The 17,251-nt window shown below is 44.2% G+C and overlaps 1 protein-coding gene across 1 annotated transcript in view; it reads left to right on the top strand.

Moving 5' to 3' along the window:
* RPN1 (ribophorin I) overlaps positions 1 to 15,389 on the top strand; it is a 30,559-nt gene extending 15,170 nt beyond the window's left edge. Inside the window, exons 4-10 of the mRNA XM_019430995.2 lie at positions 1,286 to 1,495; positions 3,142 to 3,334; positions 7,708 to 7,807; positions 9,457 to 9,595; positions 9,829 to 9,948; positions 13,311 to 13,556; positions 14,771 to 15,389. Of these exons, the coding sequence (XP_019286540.2) occupies positions 1,286 to 1,495; positions 3,142 to 3,334; positions 7,708 to 7,807; positions 9,457 to 9,595; positions 9,829 to 9,948; positions 13,311 to 13,556; positions 14,771 to 14,953 (1,191 nt within the window). The 3' untranslated portion in view covers positions 14,954 to 15,389. The remainder of the gene's footprint in view (positions 1 to 1,285; positions 1,496 to 3,141; positions 3,335 to 7,707; positions 7,808 to 9,456; positions 9,596 to 9,828; positions 9,949 to 13,310; positions 13,557 to 14,770) is intronic.
* Positions 15,390 to 17,251: the final 1,862 nt, after the last annotated feature.

Genomic DNA, 17,251 nt, shown 5'->3' on the forward strand with positions numbered 1-17,251 from the left:
GAGATGTCATTGGGAGGCAGTATTTACTGTGGAGGAGTGCGGAGCCAGAACTACAGAGTTGAAGACCCGAAGACTTAGTATTGCCACTTAGATTCATTTATGACCTTGAATATGTTAAAACTGCTGGGCCTCGGTTTTTTTAATTTGTAAAATGAGATGGGTAGTACCTCACTGTGTTGTTTTGAGCATTAAATGATCATACATTTGTTTAGAGCTCATAAAAGTGACTACCAGATAACATGTTAGCTCCATATGTGTTAGCTGAAAAAGTCTTCCATGAACTTTTCTTTATAAGTCTTCTTATGTGCTAGAAAAATTCAGTAATGTTATGAATCATCCTCAGTTTTGAGGTTATTTGCTAGCTCATTGGGTAGAGATCATGTCTTTATTAGATCATGAATATTACCTAGTCACACTTTTTCTTTATTATAGTTTAAGGTTTCATTTTATGTTAAAACTGGAAAAATTATTTAAAAGGCAACTTAAAAAGCTCATTGTAGAAATTTTGCAAATAGAACGTACAAGGAGAAAGAAATAATCTATAACTGTTACTTGGGATTCTCATGTATTTCATTCCAGTTTTTTTTTTTTTTTTTTTTTTGTCCTTTTACTCATATGGTGGCTATAAGATGAGTGGAGCATAGAAGTTTTTGTTTTTAAAATACAAATGAAAAAAAAAATTAAAAAAAAAAAAAAAGAGGGGCGCCTGGGTGGCTCAGTCGGTTAAGCATCCGACTTCAGCCCGGGTCACGATCTCGCGGTCCGTGAGTTCGAGCCCCGCGTCGGGCTCTGCGCTGATGGCTCAGAGCCTGGAGCCTGCTTCCGATTCTGTCTCCCTCTCTCTCTGCCCCTCCCCCGTTCATGCTCTGTCTCTCTCTGTCTCAAAAATAAATAAACGTTAAAAAAAAAAAAAATTTAAAATACAAATGATGGGGAGGGTGGGTGATGGGTATTGAGGGCACCTGTTGGGATGAGCACTGGGTATTGTATGGAAACCAATTTGACAATAAATTTCATATTAAGAACAAAACAAAATAAAAAAACCCACAAATGATACTTATGTTGGAACCTAAAGCAATTTTGTGTATCCTATTTTTCTATTTAATAATATATCCTGAATGTTTATTTCTGTATGCCAGTAAAAAGTTCCAGTAAGCATCATTTTAGAATGTGGCCCACAGTAGATATACCATAATTTAACCATTCTGTTGCTGATACATGGATTGTCTCCAGTTTATTTGAAACTAGTATTGATTCATTTGTCACTTGTTTCCTTCCTTTATAGGATACTTTTAAAGTACATTATGAGAACAACAGCCCTTTCCTGACCATCACCAGCATGACCCGAGTCATCGAGGTCTCTCACTGGGGTAACATTGCTGTGGAAGAAAATGTGGACTTGAAGCATACAGGGGCTGTGCTGAAGGGGCCCTTTTCACGCTATGATTACCAGAGACAGCCAGATAGTGGAATAGCCTCCATCCGCTCATTTAAGGTATGGGGTCTTCAACCAGACAGTGGGAGAAAGTATCATTTTATCATATCTGCCCTTTCTTTTGCTTTTTTAAAGTATCTGAATATTGACCGTTGTTTGGGATTGTTTGGTGTTCAAGTAGTTGAGCTCACAGTGTTAGAACCAGCAGAAAGAATCTTTAAAAAAAAGTGCCCCCATTTGTATATGTAGGCCACGTGTTTGTTTGTTTTTTTAATGATTTTATTTATTTATTTTTTGTTGTTTTTGGGGGTTTTTTATTTTTATTTTTAAATAATATCTACACCCACCATGGGTCTTACACTCATAACCCTGCAATCAAGAGTCGCATACTCCAATGACTGAGCCAGCCAGGTGCCCTAAAGTAGGCCATGTTTTTAAAAGAAAACTTGAATAATAGAAAAAGGAAGACCAAACCACCACCCAGACATTACTATTGCTCATATTTTAATATTTCTTTTTTCTTTTATAATGCTCTTTTAAAAAGATACGTGATTATATTGCATATGAAGTTGTATATACTTTTTGTCTTGTAAATAAGAGAGTGTACAGTGGAAAGCTGAAAACATGCACAGTTGAAAACCCCCTTGAGGGGTGCCTGGATGGCTCAGTCAGTTGAGTGTCCGATTTCGGCTCAGGTCATGATCTCACATCCGTGAGTTCGAGCCCCGCGTCGGGCTCTGTGCTGACAGCTCAGAGCCTGGAGCCTGTTTCAGATTCTGTGTCTCCCTCTCTCTGACCCTCTCCCGTTCATGCTCTGTCTCTCTCTGTCTCAAAAAATAAATAAACGTTAAAAAAAAAGAAAACCCCCTTGAGAAACACAGACGTTAGGGTTGCTAGCCCCCCACACAGTTGAAAATCTGTGTATAACTTTTGACTCTCTGAAAATTTAACTACTTATAGCCTCCTGTTTTCTGGAAGCCTTCCTGATAACATAAACAGTCCATTATGACATTGTTTGGTATGTTGTATGTATTAATTATATACTACATTCTTATGTAAGCTCAAAGTAAGCTAGAGAAAAAAATATTAAGAAAATCATAAGGAAGAGAACATGGCGTTTAAGTACTGTATTTACTGAAAAAAAATCCACATATAAGTGGACTCATGCAGTTTATGAACAACTCATGTTGTTCAAGGGTCAGCTGTTCTTCTGTTTTATAGAAGGGCTCATTATGTGAATGGAAGTGTTAGCATTATTTCTTCCTGATTACGAAAAGATACTTACAGATTTGGAAGCCACAGTAAAGAGGTGGAGAAACCCTCCATGACCCTGCCACCTAGCGATTTGATGTAATTTCTTCCATTTTCATGTTTCTCTCCCTGCAGAGTAGTTTAAAGATTATTTTTATCTTTGTATTAATCGTTTAGTATTCGTAAAGGTATTTACAATTCTCTTCATTATTTATTGTTCAGGAGAATTTGGCTATTTACCATGATTGAGAAATAGTTACAATATCTAGAAATTTTGAAGCCTTGGGTGTGGTGATGGTAGTTAGACCTCTTTTTAGGTTGTTTCCAGTTTGGGGACTGTTTTAATTAAGTATTGCTACAAGGAGGCTCTTGGTGTAGAAAATCTTTTCTGTCATTAGGATCATCTCCTGTGAGTAAGTTTCTGGAGGCTTTCAGGCATGTCCCTTCTTTTGCAGACCATCCTCCCTGCTGCTGCCCAGGATGTTTACTACCGGGATGAGATTGGCAACGTTTCCACCAGCCACCTCCTTATTTTGGACGACTCTGTAGAGATGGAAATCCGGCCTCGCTTCCCTCTGTTTGGCGGGTGGAAGACTCATTACATTGTTGGCTACAACCTCCCAAGCTATGAGTACCTCTATAATTTGGGTCAGTCTTTAGTACTTAGTGCTTAGGGGAGAGACTATCATTATCTTTCATTTCCTGCATTTTTATTTCTACTGGTGTTCGTTTGTTTTGAGAATTACCAGTCGTTTTTGATGGGAAGAGAGAATTATCATTTTTTGGAAGGCTGGGATAGCAGGAACAACTTTTCATGGGTGGAGATAAATTACTGTTGTAAAAGTAATGCCTGCATATAATAGTTCACACAGCCTAGTCAAAATCCTTCTAACCCCTGGTTCCATCATAAGACAGAGCTGCGTAAGTTTTTTTTAATTTGAGGTATTTAAAAAATTAAGGAAAACTCAGAATAATAAGCACTTTTATGCGAGCACCCAGAACTAATCATTATAATGATTTGGCCATATTTTCTTCAAGTCTTTCTTTTTAAAATCTTTTAAACACAAAATTGAATGTAGAAAACCATACAAAACAGATGTATAGCTCAGTAAATGACTAGAACACCTTGTAAACACCACTCAGGTCAAGAAGTTGAACTTTGCCAGCCAGCCAAAAGGCTCTCCATGTACCTCTTCCTTCCCCACAACCGTAGTTACCATCCTGACTCTTGGTAACCACTTTCTTGACTTTCTTCATAGCTTTATCACCCAAGTGTACTTCTCTAGATAATCTACTTTAGTCTTGCCCTTTCAAAAAATTCGATGTCTTATCAGTCTCTAATAATCCAGTCCCTCCTGTGTGTGTGTGTGTGTGTGTGTGTGTGTGTGTGTGTGTGTGTTGAATACAGTTTATCTGTTGAAGAACTTGAGCCACTGGTAGTGTAGTCTCCAGTCTGGATTTTGCTGACTGCTTACTCAAAATGCGGTTCCTGTATTATTTCTATATTATTCAGTGTATTCCTGTATCTTCTGTATTTCTTGCAAATTGATAGCTGTTAACCTTCCTTGCTGTCTTATGAAAAGACATTCTTGGTTCAACTTGTATATTTTCATTTCTTGTTTTTTTTTTTTTTATAAGTTTTATTTATTTAAGTAATCTCTACACCCAGAGTGGGGCTCAAACTCACAACTTTGAGATTAAGAGTTGCATGCTCTTCTGACTGAGCCAGTCAGGCACTCCTCAACTTGTTTATTTTCTGTCCCAGACCTGGAATCAGCTTTTTCTCTTTAAAGCTCTGGTTTCTTCTTGTGGAAAAGGGTGTTTTAAGACCACAACCTGAGAACTAGGAATGTTCATTGCGCTTAGTTTGGTCAATTTCTAGGCCTTTTCGGGGCGCCTGGGTGTATCAGTCAATTAAGCATCTGACTCTTGATTTCGGCTCAGGTCATGATCTAACAGTTCATGAGTTCAAGCCCTACGTTGGGCTCCATGCTGACAGTGTGCAGCCTGCTTGGGATTCTCTCTTTCCCCCATCTCTCTGCTCCTCCCCCACTTACGAGCATGCTCGCTTGCTCTCTCTCTCTCAAAAATAAACTTAAAAAATTTTTTTCTAGGCCTTTTCAGTTAATGGAGTTAAGTATATATTATGTCTTTGTATAAACAAAATTATGAAGTTTTATAGTTAGTTACTTAATAGTATGAGCTATAGGGATTTTGTTCCTGTTATATCTGTACTTAGTTCCATACTGAGAATTCTTGTTCTGAAGGACAGAGAAGGTGACAGAATTAGAGCATTCCACAATTGTTTTATCCCACACCTGCTACACAACAGTCTCAGAATAAAAACGATCACACTGCCACTTCCAATATGGTTACTGAAAAGAGTTAGTTTATTTATTTATTTATTTATTTTTGGAATATCCTCTCCCCATTCTGCCCCATTTTTTTTTTTAAAGTTTTTAAATGTTTATTATTTTTGAGAGAGAAAGAGAGGGAGAATGCAGATGGGAGAGGGGCAGAGAGAGAAGGAGACAGAGGATCCAAAGTGGGCTCTGTGCTAACTAACCGCAGCCAGCCCGATATGGGGCTTGAACTCCCAAACCATAAGGTCATGACCTGAGCCGAAGTTGGATGCCCAACTGACTGAGCCACTCTGGTGCCCCTCTACCCCATTTTTTGGTGTGCTGCATGTATACTATGTATATATCATCAGAACAAATAGCTGTTACACAGCATAGCTCCCCGCTTTTAACTCTGGTCTTAGCTCTGCAGTAAGTGTAGTTAATGCTCACCATATCAGTTTTTACATCGACTGATAAGGTCTCTATTCATTTTGATGACCTGAAGCTCATTCTCTAGTAGATTCCTTAGGAAGGGCTTGTAGGAATGAGTTCTTACATGTTAACAGGTTGTGCCTTTTGTGCATATGAGTCACTTTGATGAATATAAAATCCTTGGCTTACACATCTTTCCTGGAGTATCTTACATGTGTTACACTCTTATTGGTATAAAGTGTTGCTGTCAAAGTCTGATGATTTAATTTTTCCCCTCTGTGAGTCACTTCCCTTCTAAGTCTTAAATATTGAAAGGGATTCTTTCTTTAGAATCTAATACTTTTGGGGCGCCTAGGTGGCTCCGTCAGTTAAGCGTCTTGACTTTGGCTCAGGTCATGATTTCATGGTTTGTGGGTTCAAGCCTCGTGTTGGGCTCTGTGCTGATAGCTCGGAGCCTGGAGCCTACTTCAGATTCAATGTCACCCTCTCTGCCCCACCCTGCTCATGCTTGTCTCTTGAAAGTAAACATTAAAAAAAAAAATCCTAATACTTCTACTAGAACACATCTTGGCAGTGGTTGCTCTGGGTTGCTATTCTTGGGTCTGCATTATGGTTTTTCAACTTACAGTTTTAAACCTTTTTGTAAGTTTTTTCCTTTGGCACTCCCGATTATTTTTATGTTGAGTCTTTGCCTGTTTTTTTTATTTAAAAAAAAAATTTTTTTTTTTTAATGTTTATTTATTTTTGAGACAGAGACAGAGCATGAACGGGGGAGGGTCAGAGAGAGAGGGAGACACAGAATCTGAAACAGGCTCCAGGCTCTGAGCGGTCAGCACAGAGCCCAATGCGGGGCTCGAACTCACGGACTGTGAGATCGTGACCTGAGCCAAAGTCGGCCGCTTAACCGACTGAGCCACCCAGGCACCCCAGAGTCTTTGCCTGTTTTTTAATATTTGGCAATTTCTCTTGAATCTTTCCTTCATTGAAAACTTTGCTTCCTTTTACTTTTGATTTATTAGAAGACATTACCTGTTGTGTTTATTCACTTCTGTTCTTTCTAGCTTAGCCTTCATTTCTAAGACAGTTTTTTTAATTTCTAAAAGTTATTTCCTAAATTTTTTTCTGAGTTGTCATTTCTGAATTTCTAGAATTCTTGTTTATATTACTCTTTCATGACTTGTGTCATTTTTAGAATACCTTTAACATTAGTCTGTTTTTAAAAAGCAGGACAGTTTTGATTAGTTTTGTGGCATGAATTTCTGGCATGTTTTCATTTTCTGTAGGGATGTTGTCTTTTTTAGTAATTTTTAAAAACATAACTTACTCTAAGACTGAGGGGCACCCTTATCCTTTTTTGTTGCTCATTTTTTCCCCTAAAGTTTTTTTTTATTCAGTTAAGTAATCTCTGTACCCAGTGTGAGGCTCGAACTCACGACCCCGAGATCAGGAGTGGCATGCTCTTCTGACTGAGCCAGCCCGGCGCCCCCTGTTGCTCATTTTTAATGTGAGCAATTAAGAGGAAGTATCGTAACTGTACATTTGATTTAATGTAGTATGAAAAATGGTGGCTTGCTTTTGGAGCCTGCCCTGGCTCGGTGTCCTGTAGCTCTGTTGTTCCTGTTAGGCTTGATTTTGTTTTCCTCCGTGTATGGTGCTGTCCTTGGAGGGGAGCTCTGATGGCTTTTCCAAGTTCTCAGGGGCTAGATGCCTCTAGACTGGCAGGTCTGTGGGCCCATTTTGCTCTCTGCTATGTGGGACTGCGGGAGGAGGACTCAGAGCTCTGGCCGCTCTTCTCCAGTTGGCCTGCTTCGCTCTCTAGTGAATATGTCTTGTTTGGGGCTCTTCTCTTCTCAGGTCTGTCACTTGCCCTGTTGGTTCCTTCTTCCTCCTCTACAGACACTGGTGGCCTTACTAATAATGTGCAGGTTGTGTGACTGTTGGTGTTTTGTGACTCCTCTGTGTTTTGGGGTTTGTGGAGATCCCTAGTTTATCCAGTTTTGTTGTAAGTATGTTCCATGGGGTTTTGGTTTTGCCATCTTGTTGCTCTTTCTGTAGAAATCGGTGAAGACCCAAAACCATGCTGCCACCACACCTCTGTCTCCCAGAGTCTCCTAGTCCGTTAACTTCAGATGGCATCTGTTCATTCCTCTCTGGAAGATGAGAGCGTCCATACCCTCTGCATCCCTCTAGCTCCTGTGCCATTTTCTCTGTTTTTCACATCACTGCGTGTATTTGCTCTTTCTTCAGGTGACCAGTATGCACTGAAGATGAGGTTTGTGGACCATGTGTTTGATGAGCAAGTGATAGATTCTCTGACAGTGAAGATTATCTTGCCTGAGGGGGCCAAGTGAGTGTGACTGTTCCTTTCCTTGGCTTCCCATTTCTCTGGTGGTGGCCTTGTGGTACTTCAAGGGGAAACTGTGTCCTAGGGGTGTAGAATAGGTGCTCAGTACATACCTTTGACTGAGAGGCCCGTAGGGACTTTCTTTTTTTTAAAGATGTATTTATTTTTGAGAGAGTGCAAGTGAGGAAGAGGCGGGGGTGGGGGGGGTGCGGGGGGGGGGGCAGAAAATCTGAAGTGGGCTCTGCATTGATAGCATTGAGCCCGATGCGGGGCTCAAACTCATGAACTGTGAGATCATGACCTGAGCTGAAGTCAGAGTTGGACGATTAACCGACTGAGCCACCCAGGTGCCCCTGTTTACGAAACCTATTCCCCAAACAGAGTCCCTGTATGTGACAGGTGCAGCCTCCAGAGGGGATGGGATGATCTGTAAGAGGACAAAATACAGAGTCAGGACAGCCAGGTAGCGCTTGTGCTGTGTTACTATAAAAAAGAAGAGCAGTGGGGGCGCCTGGGTGGCTCAGTCGGTTAAGCATGTGACTTTGGCTCGGGTCATGATCTCACATTTCGTGGGTTCACACCCCACGTTGTGCTCTGTGCTGTCAGCTCAGAGCCTGGAGCCTGCTTCGGATTCTGTGTCTCCCTCTCTCTCTGCCCCTCCCCTGCTTGCACTCTGTCTTTCTATCTCTCTCAAAAATAAATAATAAACATTAAAAAAATTAAAAAAAAAAAAAAAGAGCAATGGAGTAATGGCTCTGTTTTATCCCGGGCCCATCAGACCAGGTTCAGAAAGGGCGGTCCTGGTGGTGTATTAGGGTTCTGTGCTTAAAACGGTAGGCAGTCGTTGGCCAGTTGAAGCAGAAAGGACTGCATTTGAAGGGTAAGGCATCTCTTATAAAATGGCAGCGTAAGTTGCAGATCCAGAGAGTCTCTGGGAATCCAGTTGGTGGAAACCGGGTGGATGGATCCATCCATGGATGATGGATGTTCACAGGGGACCCGCCCTTGGCATGAGTGACAAACACCTATGTGCATATTTGTGTCACTTTGCTCTGGGTTCATTTCAAAGGGGAGCATCTGCTTGGCCTCTCAGGTCATGTGTCCACTCTGATCACCAGAGAGAGTCACCTTGATTGTTCCTCCTGTGGAATGGGGAGTTTTAGCAAAACTAGAGTGTGAGAGCCTGGAGGAGGGAGAATGGATCCAGGCAGACAAAGACAGAGCCTGTCCCACTCACTATACCTTATAAGAAGTTCTCAGTCATGTGAAGAGAAGGTACTTCGAAGTAACTTCTCAGGGGCCTCTTCAAGTCCCGGCGAGGCTCTTGTTGGGTGGAATGAGCAGGAGGGCTGTGTGGGCTATGTGACTCCGAAGGGTTGGCCAGCACTGGCGAGGACTAGCGAGTACAAGGTGCAGGGGGATAGTTGTTGCGTCGGCAGGAAAGTGGTCTGATACTCAGGGTTTTCTGGCAGCGGGTTAGCTGTCTTGGGAGGTCTGGTGGTCCCTGGTGCCGGGAGGGGAGCAGAGTGGAGTGTGAACTTCATGACCCTGAAAGGCCTCTTGAGCCTTAGAATTCTCCAGCCCTAAATAAACCTCGTACGTAGATCAGTGCAGTTTGTCTAAGGCTGTATTTCATTCCTACCTGCGTCCAGGAACATCCAAGTTGACAGTCCCTATGAAATCAGTCGTGCCCCAGATGAGCTGCACTACACCTACCTGGACACGTTTGGCCGCCCTGTGATTGTTGCCTATAAGAAGAATCTGGTGGAACAGCACATTCAGGACATCGTGGTAAGTGGCTCCACAGTTCTGCCTTCTGGGCCTTCCTCCTCAGAGTGTGGGTCCTGGAGGCCAGGGACTTGCCTGTCTTTATCTTTCCTTCCTTGGGCTGTAGGGGTTTGAGCACAGTCCCCTCTGTGGGTAGGTGGGGCAGCCTGGATGATCGTTGGCCTGCTGAGGCCCCTGTGTTGTCCCCAGCGTCCATGCAGACTGTCAGAGCCCGTCTTCCTCGTTCTCTCTTCCAGGTCCACTATACGTTCAACAAGGTGCTAATGCTGCAGGAGCCGCTGCTGGTGGTGGCTGCGTTCTACATCTTGTTCTTCACTGTCATCATCTATGTCAGGCTGGACTTCTCCATCACAAAGGTACCCTTTGGCTTTCCCCCTACATTTGCTAGTCATCTTGCACCCTTGGTCATGTGTTTCATTAGCTTTTCTGAGCACCAGTCCTTTGAACAAGTTCAAGGCAGAACCCTGTCCCCCAGAAGCCTTGTCCCTGCCTGTGGCCTGTGCTAACCCTTACCATGAAAAGAGACACCTTGTTCTTGTTGCGATCACAGAGCGCGCTTGTTAAATGAGGCAGGTGCTACTGGCGCCTCACAGCCGCTACTGGCGGGTGAGTACTGTGGAAACAGGGCAGCTGGAGGTGTGTGTTTCGGTGGTGGGACTACCCTGAGGCGGTGACAGGCAGAGAAGGTGGAGAAGGGCATTCAGCTGGAAGGAACGGTTTGTGCGACAACAGGAAGGGCTTGAGTGGAACCCATGAGGGGCAGCAAAGATGTTGATCTGGCTGGTTCCATAGACCGGTGAGGCTGCCCAGTGAGGCAGCTACTAGCAAATCTTGTCATACGGAAGGGCTGAGTCTAGGTTTTATTACAAAATAGCCCTGTTTTTTTAAGTTTAAAAGCTGATTTTTTTTTTTTTAATTTAAATTTTTTTTTTTAATGTTTATTTATTTTTGAGACAGAGAGAGACAGAGCATGAACAGGGGAGGGTCAGAGAGAGAGGGAGACACAGAATCCGAAACAGGCTCCGGGCTCCGAGCTGTCAGCACAGCGCCCGACGCGGGGCTCGAACTCACAGAACGCGAGATCATGACCTGGGCTGAAGTCGGACGCTCAACCGACTGAGCCACCCAGGCGCCCCTGATTTTGTTTTTTTTTAATATATTTATTAAATTTTATTTTCAGTAGGCTCCACCCAACATGGGGTTTCAACTCACAACCCTGAGATTAAGAGTCACATGTTCCACTGACTAAGCCAGCCAGGTGCCCCTGCTTTTGTTTTTTTTAAACTTTGCTTTAAAATAATTCCACTGTTAGGGAAATTTTGCAAGCATAGTAAAAATAACTTGTATACTCTTTACCTAGACCTAGCAATTAACGTTGGCCTCTCTCTTTATATATAATTATTTTTCCTGGGCCATTCGAGAGTAAGTTGGAGACATTTTTATCCTTCCTCTCCTTGAGTACTTAAGTGTGCGTGTAGCTTAGGGACAAGGGTATTCTCTTAATAGAACCACAGTATGATGATCAAATTGAGGAGGTGTTACATTGCCATAACACTGGTAACCAACATGCAAGCTCTGTTCAGATGTGGCTGATGGTCCCAGTGATGGTGACATTTTTAGCAATTGTTTTTCTTTCTCCAGAATCCAGCTGAGGATCATACGTTGCATTTAGTTGTCACATTTCCTTAGACTCCTTTAACCTGGAACAGCTCCACCGCCTCTCTTTGTCTTTAATGACCATGACGTATTTGGCATGTAGAAACCAGTTTGGTAGAACGTCCCTTAGGTGTATCGTGTTTCTCCCTGATTAAATTCAGACCATGCATTTTTGGTAGGAATGCACTTAAGTGCTGCTGTGTCTGCAGTGCATCACATCAGGGGTACCTGATGTCAGCTGGTCCCAGTGCTGGGGATGTTAACTCTCCTTATTGGGCTAAGTTGATGTCTGCCTATTCTTCATGTTAAAGTTACTGTTTTTCTCTTTGCAATTAATATATGATTTGTTTGAGGCTATGTAAATACCCTCATATACATTAGAGCATTTACCATTGATTCTTGTCTGAGTCTGTTATGTGGTGGTTGAAAAACTGATTCCTTTTGCTGGCACTGTACTGTAGGGAAGGCTTTTCTTCCTGGTTGGCTAGTTACTTGTGTCGACTTGTGCCTTACCTTATTCTATGGGCTGCTGTCCACTGGCACTACTTCCTTTGGTGCTCTAATTGTTGCTGATTGGACTTTTTTTCATGTCTCATCATTTTTTTGAGCACTTCCTTATTGTCAGGCACAACAGCATGTTCCAGGCATATCCTTCACTTTCTCCAGGCAGCCCTGGTTCCTTTTATTGTGGAATGGTGCCTGGAGACTATGATCTGTGAGCTAGGTGTGATCGTTGCTTTTGGAGTATCACTGGGTCTGGGCCTTTCAGCAGACAGAGCCAGGGGAGAAACATATTTAAAATAGCGGTTAACACCGACGTCTCGCTCCATTCTGAAGCCACAGGGTTCTTGCCATACTCCCTCATTCCACCATGTTTCCTTCTCTCCTGGATCCCAACATTAATGTATTTATTCATTTGTTGAATTGTGTAAACACACAAAATAGTTTCAGAATTGCTGCAGTCATGCTGCCACAAACACCAGATCTACCAAGTAGAGTCCCAAGATTCGTTAGCAGTTCTTTTTGTCTTTAGACTGAGAACGTCTTATCAAGTACTGTGTTCCCAAGGTAATTGGCTTAGTTTTCCTGTATTAACTCATTTGAAACATAATTAAGTTCATTTATTTGTTTGAATTTTGCTGTAGTTTCCCTCTCTGTCACTGTTAAGTATTTAATTTTGGTTATGAATTTGTAAAACCCTGCCTTGTGGATAACCAATTTCATCACTCTCTGGGTATCCTCCCTGATTTATTTGGCAAAAATAAGCAGATGTTTTAATTCTCATTTCTTCTTTCTTGCACAAAGCATAGCACTAGTACATATTTTTTGTACCTCTTTTTTTCATTAAACACATTCTGAGAATTACCCATACCAGTTCATAGAGAGCTTTCTCCTTTTTAAAAAAATTTTTTTATTTTTTGTATAGCTGCAGAGTACTTCCTTGAATGAATGGGTCAGTTTATTCGATCAGTTTCTTATGTATACATTTCCCTGTCTTAAAGCTTTGATAATTTATTGAGAAAAAAAATAATCGTGGGCCAGATGAACCATTCGTAGACCAGATTCAGCCTTTGTGCTACCAAGTTAGGACTTTTGAAGTAGACTCAAGGTGAGAGAGAATGCTGGAAAGTATGTAGGACCGCATCTAAAGGGTCATGAATAGCAGGATAAAGAGCTTGGGCTTTGTTCTTTGGGCCTTGGGAAACCCTTGGAGGTTTTAAGGAGAGAGACATAATAAATGTCCTGGAAGCCTTCCCTAACTTGCATTGAGACTTCTCTTTCTTCACCTGGGGCCGCACCTGTCCCTTTCATGGTGTATTCTGGCATTAGTATCTTTTTTCACGTCCCTCTGTATGCCCTGCCGGACTTTGAAGTGAACGTCTCCTTCATTCTCATGTCCCCAGTCCTGCCATTTGCGGAACTGGAGTGGATTTAATGTCAGCAAAGGTTTGATTCAGATGGCTTTTCTTGTTTGCACAGCTGGTGGTGGGTGCTTTTTGGAAGGTGAAGGTTGGGGCAGGCTCAGGCCTGGATGTTGTCATGCACAATGTCTCCCCCACAGGATCCAGCCGCAGAGGCCAGGATGAAGGTGGCTTGCATCACAGAGCAAGTCTTGACCCTGGTCAACAAGAGAATAGGTCTCTACCGTCACTTTGATGAGACCATCAACAGGTACAAGCAGTCCCGGGACGTGTCCACCCTCAACAGCGGCAAGAAGAGCCTGGAGACAGAGCACAAGGCCCTGACCAGTGAGATTGCATTGCTGCAGTCCAGGCTGAAGACAGAGGGCTCTGACCTGTGCGACAAAGTAAGTGTCTGCCATGCCGGAGTCGCTCGGCTCTCTGCCCGCTTGGTCATACTTCCAGGGATTGTCTCCCACCTGCTAGAGCACCGCAGGGCTGCTCTGTGTAGAGCACACACCAGGCCGCTCCCACTCACCGCTGGCTGGTCCTGTGGTGCCAATCCTCACAGTGGAACAAGAAGTTTGGGGGTGTCGGTTGTGGGCTGGGATCGGAAAGCTCTGCTAGCCTCCACGTCACTGTCTGTCCACATGGCTGGCATGGAGAGCGGCTGCTTCCTCTGCTGGAGACCAGCCTGGGCGAGGCTCCAGGCTGCTCGCGTGTACTGAGAAGAACCTAGACTTAGAATCACTCGTTTGAATTCGGGCTCTGATTCAGCCTTTGTAAACCTGGGCAAGTTACCTAATTTCTGCGCCTCCGTTTCTTCATGTCTTAGTACTTAACCTCTCAGTGTTGTGAGAGTGTGAAATGAGTTAGTGCACGTCAAGTGCTGAGAACCATGCCTGGGACAAGCTTTGTGAGTGAGTTCTTGTTGGCTGTAAATGAAGACGAGCCTCCCTCCCCGCCAGAGGTGCCCCTCCTAGTCTCCCACAATCCCCCTCTCCACATGCCGCTCCCCAGCACACCGTCTCCTTGCTGTGTTCTTCATGGCTCCTCCCTCTTTCTGAAGCTTTTCTTTATGTGCTCAAGGAGTACCTGGCAGCTTCGCAAAGGCAAGATGCCCAGTCTGTCTTTGCTGCTCTTTTGCAGAGCCTCGAAGTGTGCCTGGGACTGTGGCTCACTAAATAACTGTCGTGTTGAATGATTGTGACCGTGAGATGCTCAGTCCCACACCCAGCTGGTGACAGCGGGGGGAGACATTCAGTCTCTCTGCCATATCGCTGCCATTGGTCTTGTCTAACTGAATCCCTGGACCTGATTTGGCCAGCCAGAGGGAAGAGGAGGAGTGTACCTCGAGTACCTGCTGTGTCCCTGGTACCATGCCAGGGGTGACCCATCTGTTCCCACTTGATCCTCACAACTCTCCTCTACAGCTGACGCTCAGGGTCGGATCTTGAAGGAGTAGAGAGTGGAGCTGGCATTTGAAGCCAGGCCTGTCTCCTTCCATAGCCAGCCCATCTGCCCTGGGCCTCCAGGGTCTGTAGGCATGGGAGGTGGTGGCCCTGCTGAGGGAGGGTGGGAGGACCCTTCTCAAGCTCTGCCCTGCTCTTGCCTCGGCCAGGTAAGCGAGATGCAGAAGCTGGATGCACAGGTCAAGGAGCTCGTGCTGAAGTCTGCGGTGGAAGCCGAGCGGCTGGTGGCTGGCAAGCTCAAGAAAGACACATACATTGAGAACGAGAAGCTCATCTCTGGAAAGCGGCAGGAGCTGGTCACCAAGATCGACCACATCCTAGACGCTCTGTAGCCCCATCGTCATCAGGGTGGGCCCGGGGCGCTGCACTTTCAGATGACAGGTTGGGGGCGAAGAGGGGGAGGTGATCATCAAGGCCACTGAATGCTGGCATCTGTATTTTACAAAAGGCCTTCAAGGAAGTGAAGCCAGGCCCTGCTGCAGGCAATACAAGAAACTTAGTTTTTGTTCTTAAAGGGTTCCTTTTTTAAAAAACAAAATGAAACAAAAACACTTTAATCCCATTAAAAACAAAATATTTTTGTGTTTTGAACAAAGAAATTTTCAGTAGTTGATTGATTTTGTTTTGTTCTGAAGCCTAGGGTATTGTTTCAGCCCAAAGCCCCCTTGTTTTTTGCTCTAATTCCTGATGTTTGGGTATTTTGTAAGTGTATGTTTGTTTTTTTTAAAAGCGTGTGTGGTTAAATGAAAATAAAGCAGGGACTGTGAACATTTTGTTTGTTCTGGTGACAGTCTCATAACTTATTTCTTAACTCTGAGGATAGTCCTTTATCAAGTGCTTTTTATTCATTGAAAAATAGTGGATTTGCTTCTTAGAGCAAGTTTGCACGGCAAGTGTTGGCTGCATTTTACATGTTAGAACACTTAAGGCCACAGAGGTAAAGTGGACTATGTAATCATCGAACAGAGTGGTGGAGTGAATGCTCTTTTAAACTTCTTTTTTTAAATCTGTTTTGCATCACATGCTATATTAGGCACTAAGGATACAATGATGGACGAGGTAGAGGTGGTTCTTATGGAGGACAGATGATCAAATACAAATTCATAATCACAAACTGTGACAAAACCCCATGAAGAAAAGGGACAGGGTTCTCTGAGTATTTACAGGAGAGTACCCAGCGCAATCTGGGTCGAGAGGGGAATTGGGCAGTTTCCCTAAGGCAGTGACTTTGGAGTTGGGCTCTGTAGGAGTTACATAGATGGCAGAGGGCATAGCATGTGCAGAGGCCTTGGGACAGGCTAGGGCTTGAGGACCTGAAAGGAATCCGAAAGCGTAGGGCATAGGCTGCAGAGGTGGGAGAGCCCAGATGAGATCGGGCTTTGTAGGTCTGGCGAGGCTTTTGGTTTTACACTAAAACCAAGGGAAGACCAACCACTGTATGAGACATGCTTAGATTTGCATTTTGGCCGAGAACAAACTGCTGAAGGCCATAAATGGGTGTGGGAGAGAACCTTGGGCAAGGGTAGCCATGTGCCCACATGGGTGCAGCTGAGAGATCTAGGTGGGGGAATGGACAGTGTGAGATAAATGCCATGCTTTTCTCTCCTTCCTCTCTGCCTGAGGTTTTTTTGTTTGTTTTTAACGTTTATTTATTTTTGAAACAATGTGAGAGACAGAGGGCAGAGGGGCAGAGAGAGGGAGACACAGAATCTGAAGCGGGCTCCAGGCTCCGAGCTGTCAGAACGGAGCCCGACGCTGGGCTCGAACCCATGAACCGCGAGATCGTGACCTAAGCTGAAGTCGGACGCTTAACCGACTGAGCCACTTGGGCGCCCCTCTGCCTGAGGTTTATGCCTTGTCTTCATTTAGGTAGTTCCTGCTCAGCTTTCAGGTAGTAGCTTCAGGGAGGCCTTCCATGACCTCCCACACCTAGTCAGCCCCTCTTGTTCTTCTCTGCACATCATATCACAGTTGGGATGTGCATAATTACTGGACTAGCTCTGATGGGGCAAGGGTTTTGCCTGATAAGGGCCTCTTCTGTTATCAGCCAGACACACAGATCAGCGTGTGACATAGCATGTGACATACTGGCAGGGTAGGTTGAGGGATGGTTGTGCCATTCATTTAACAGGGGGAGGTCTATAAAGACCAGTTTCGAGGAGGATGATGATGAGGTCTGTTTCAGAGATGGTGAGGTGGGCGTGCCTGAGACTTCCAAATGGAAATGTCTGGGCAGTTGGATATTTAGGCCTGGAGTTCCAAGGGGCCTGGTGTGGAAATGATAAATGTGGGGGTCGTTCAACATGCAGCTGGCTGTGGGAATAGCGAGGTAAGAGGTTGTGGTGGGTGAGGGTGTCTAGGAAGCGTGTCAAGAAGAAGAGACCCAGAAGTCAACGTAGGGCTCCAAAGCACAGTGGCCACTTGGAGCCCCCCATCTGCGCACAGGTTGTGAACTGGCCTGTGAAATAAGAGAGCAGGAACGTATGAGGTTATGGAAACTAAGGGAAGGGGTGACTTTACGAGGAGCAGGATCAAGCACTGCTGAGTGGTCATGTGACAGGAAGGCTGGGAAAGGTCAGTCTGTGCTGGGAGCAGGTCACCGACATCGGCCTTCAGGGACTTGAGCGCTG

The sequence above is a fragment of the Panthera pardus genome, unplaced genomic scaffold (genome assembly GCF_024362965.1).
Source record: "Panthera pardus isolate Hobbes unplaced genomic scaffold, ASM2436296v1 HiC_scaffold_8, whole genome shotgun sequence".
NCBI lineage: Eukaryota > Metazoa > Chordata > Mammalia > Carnivora > Felidae > Panthera > Panthera pardus.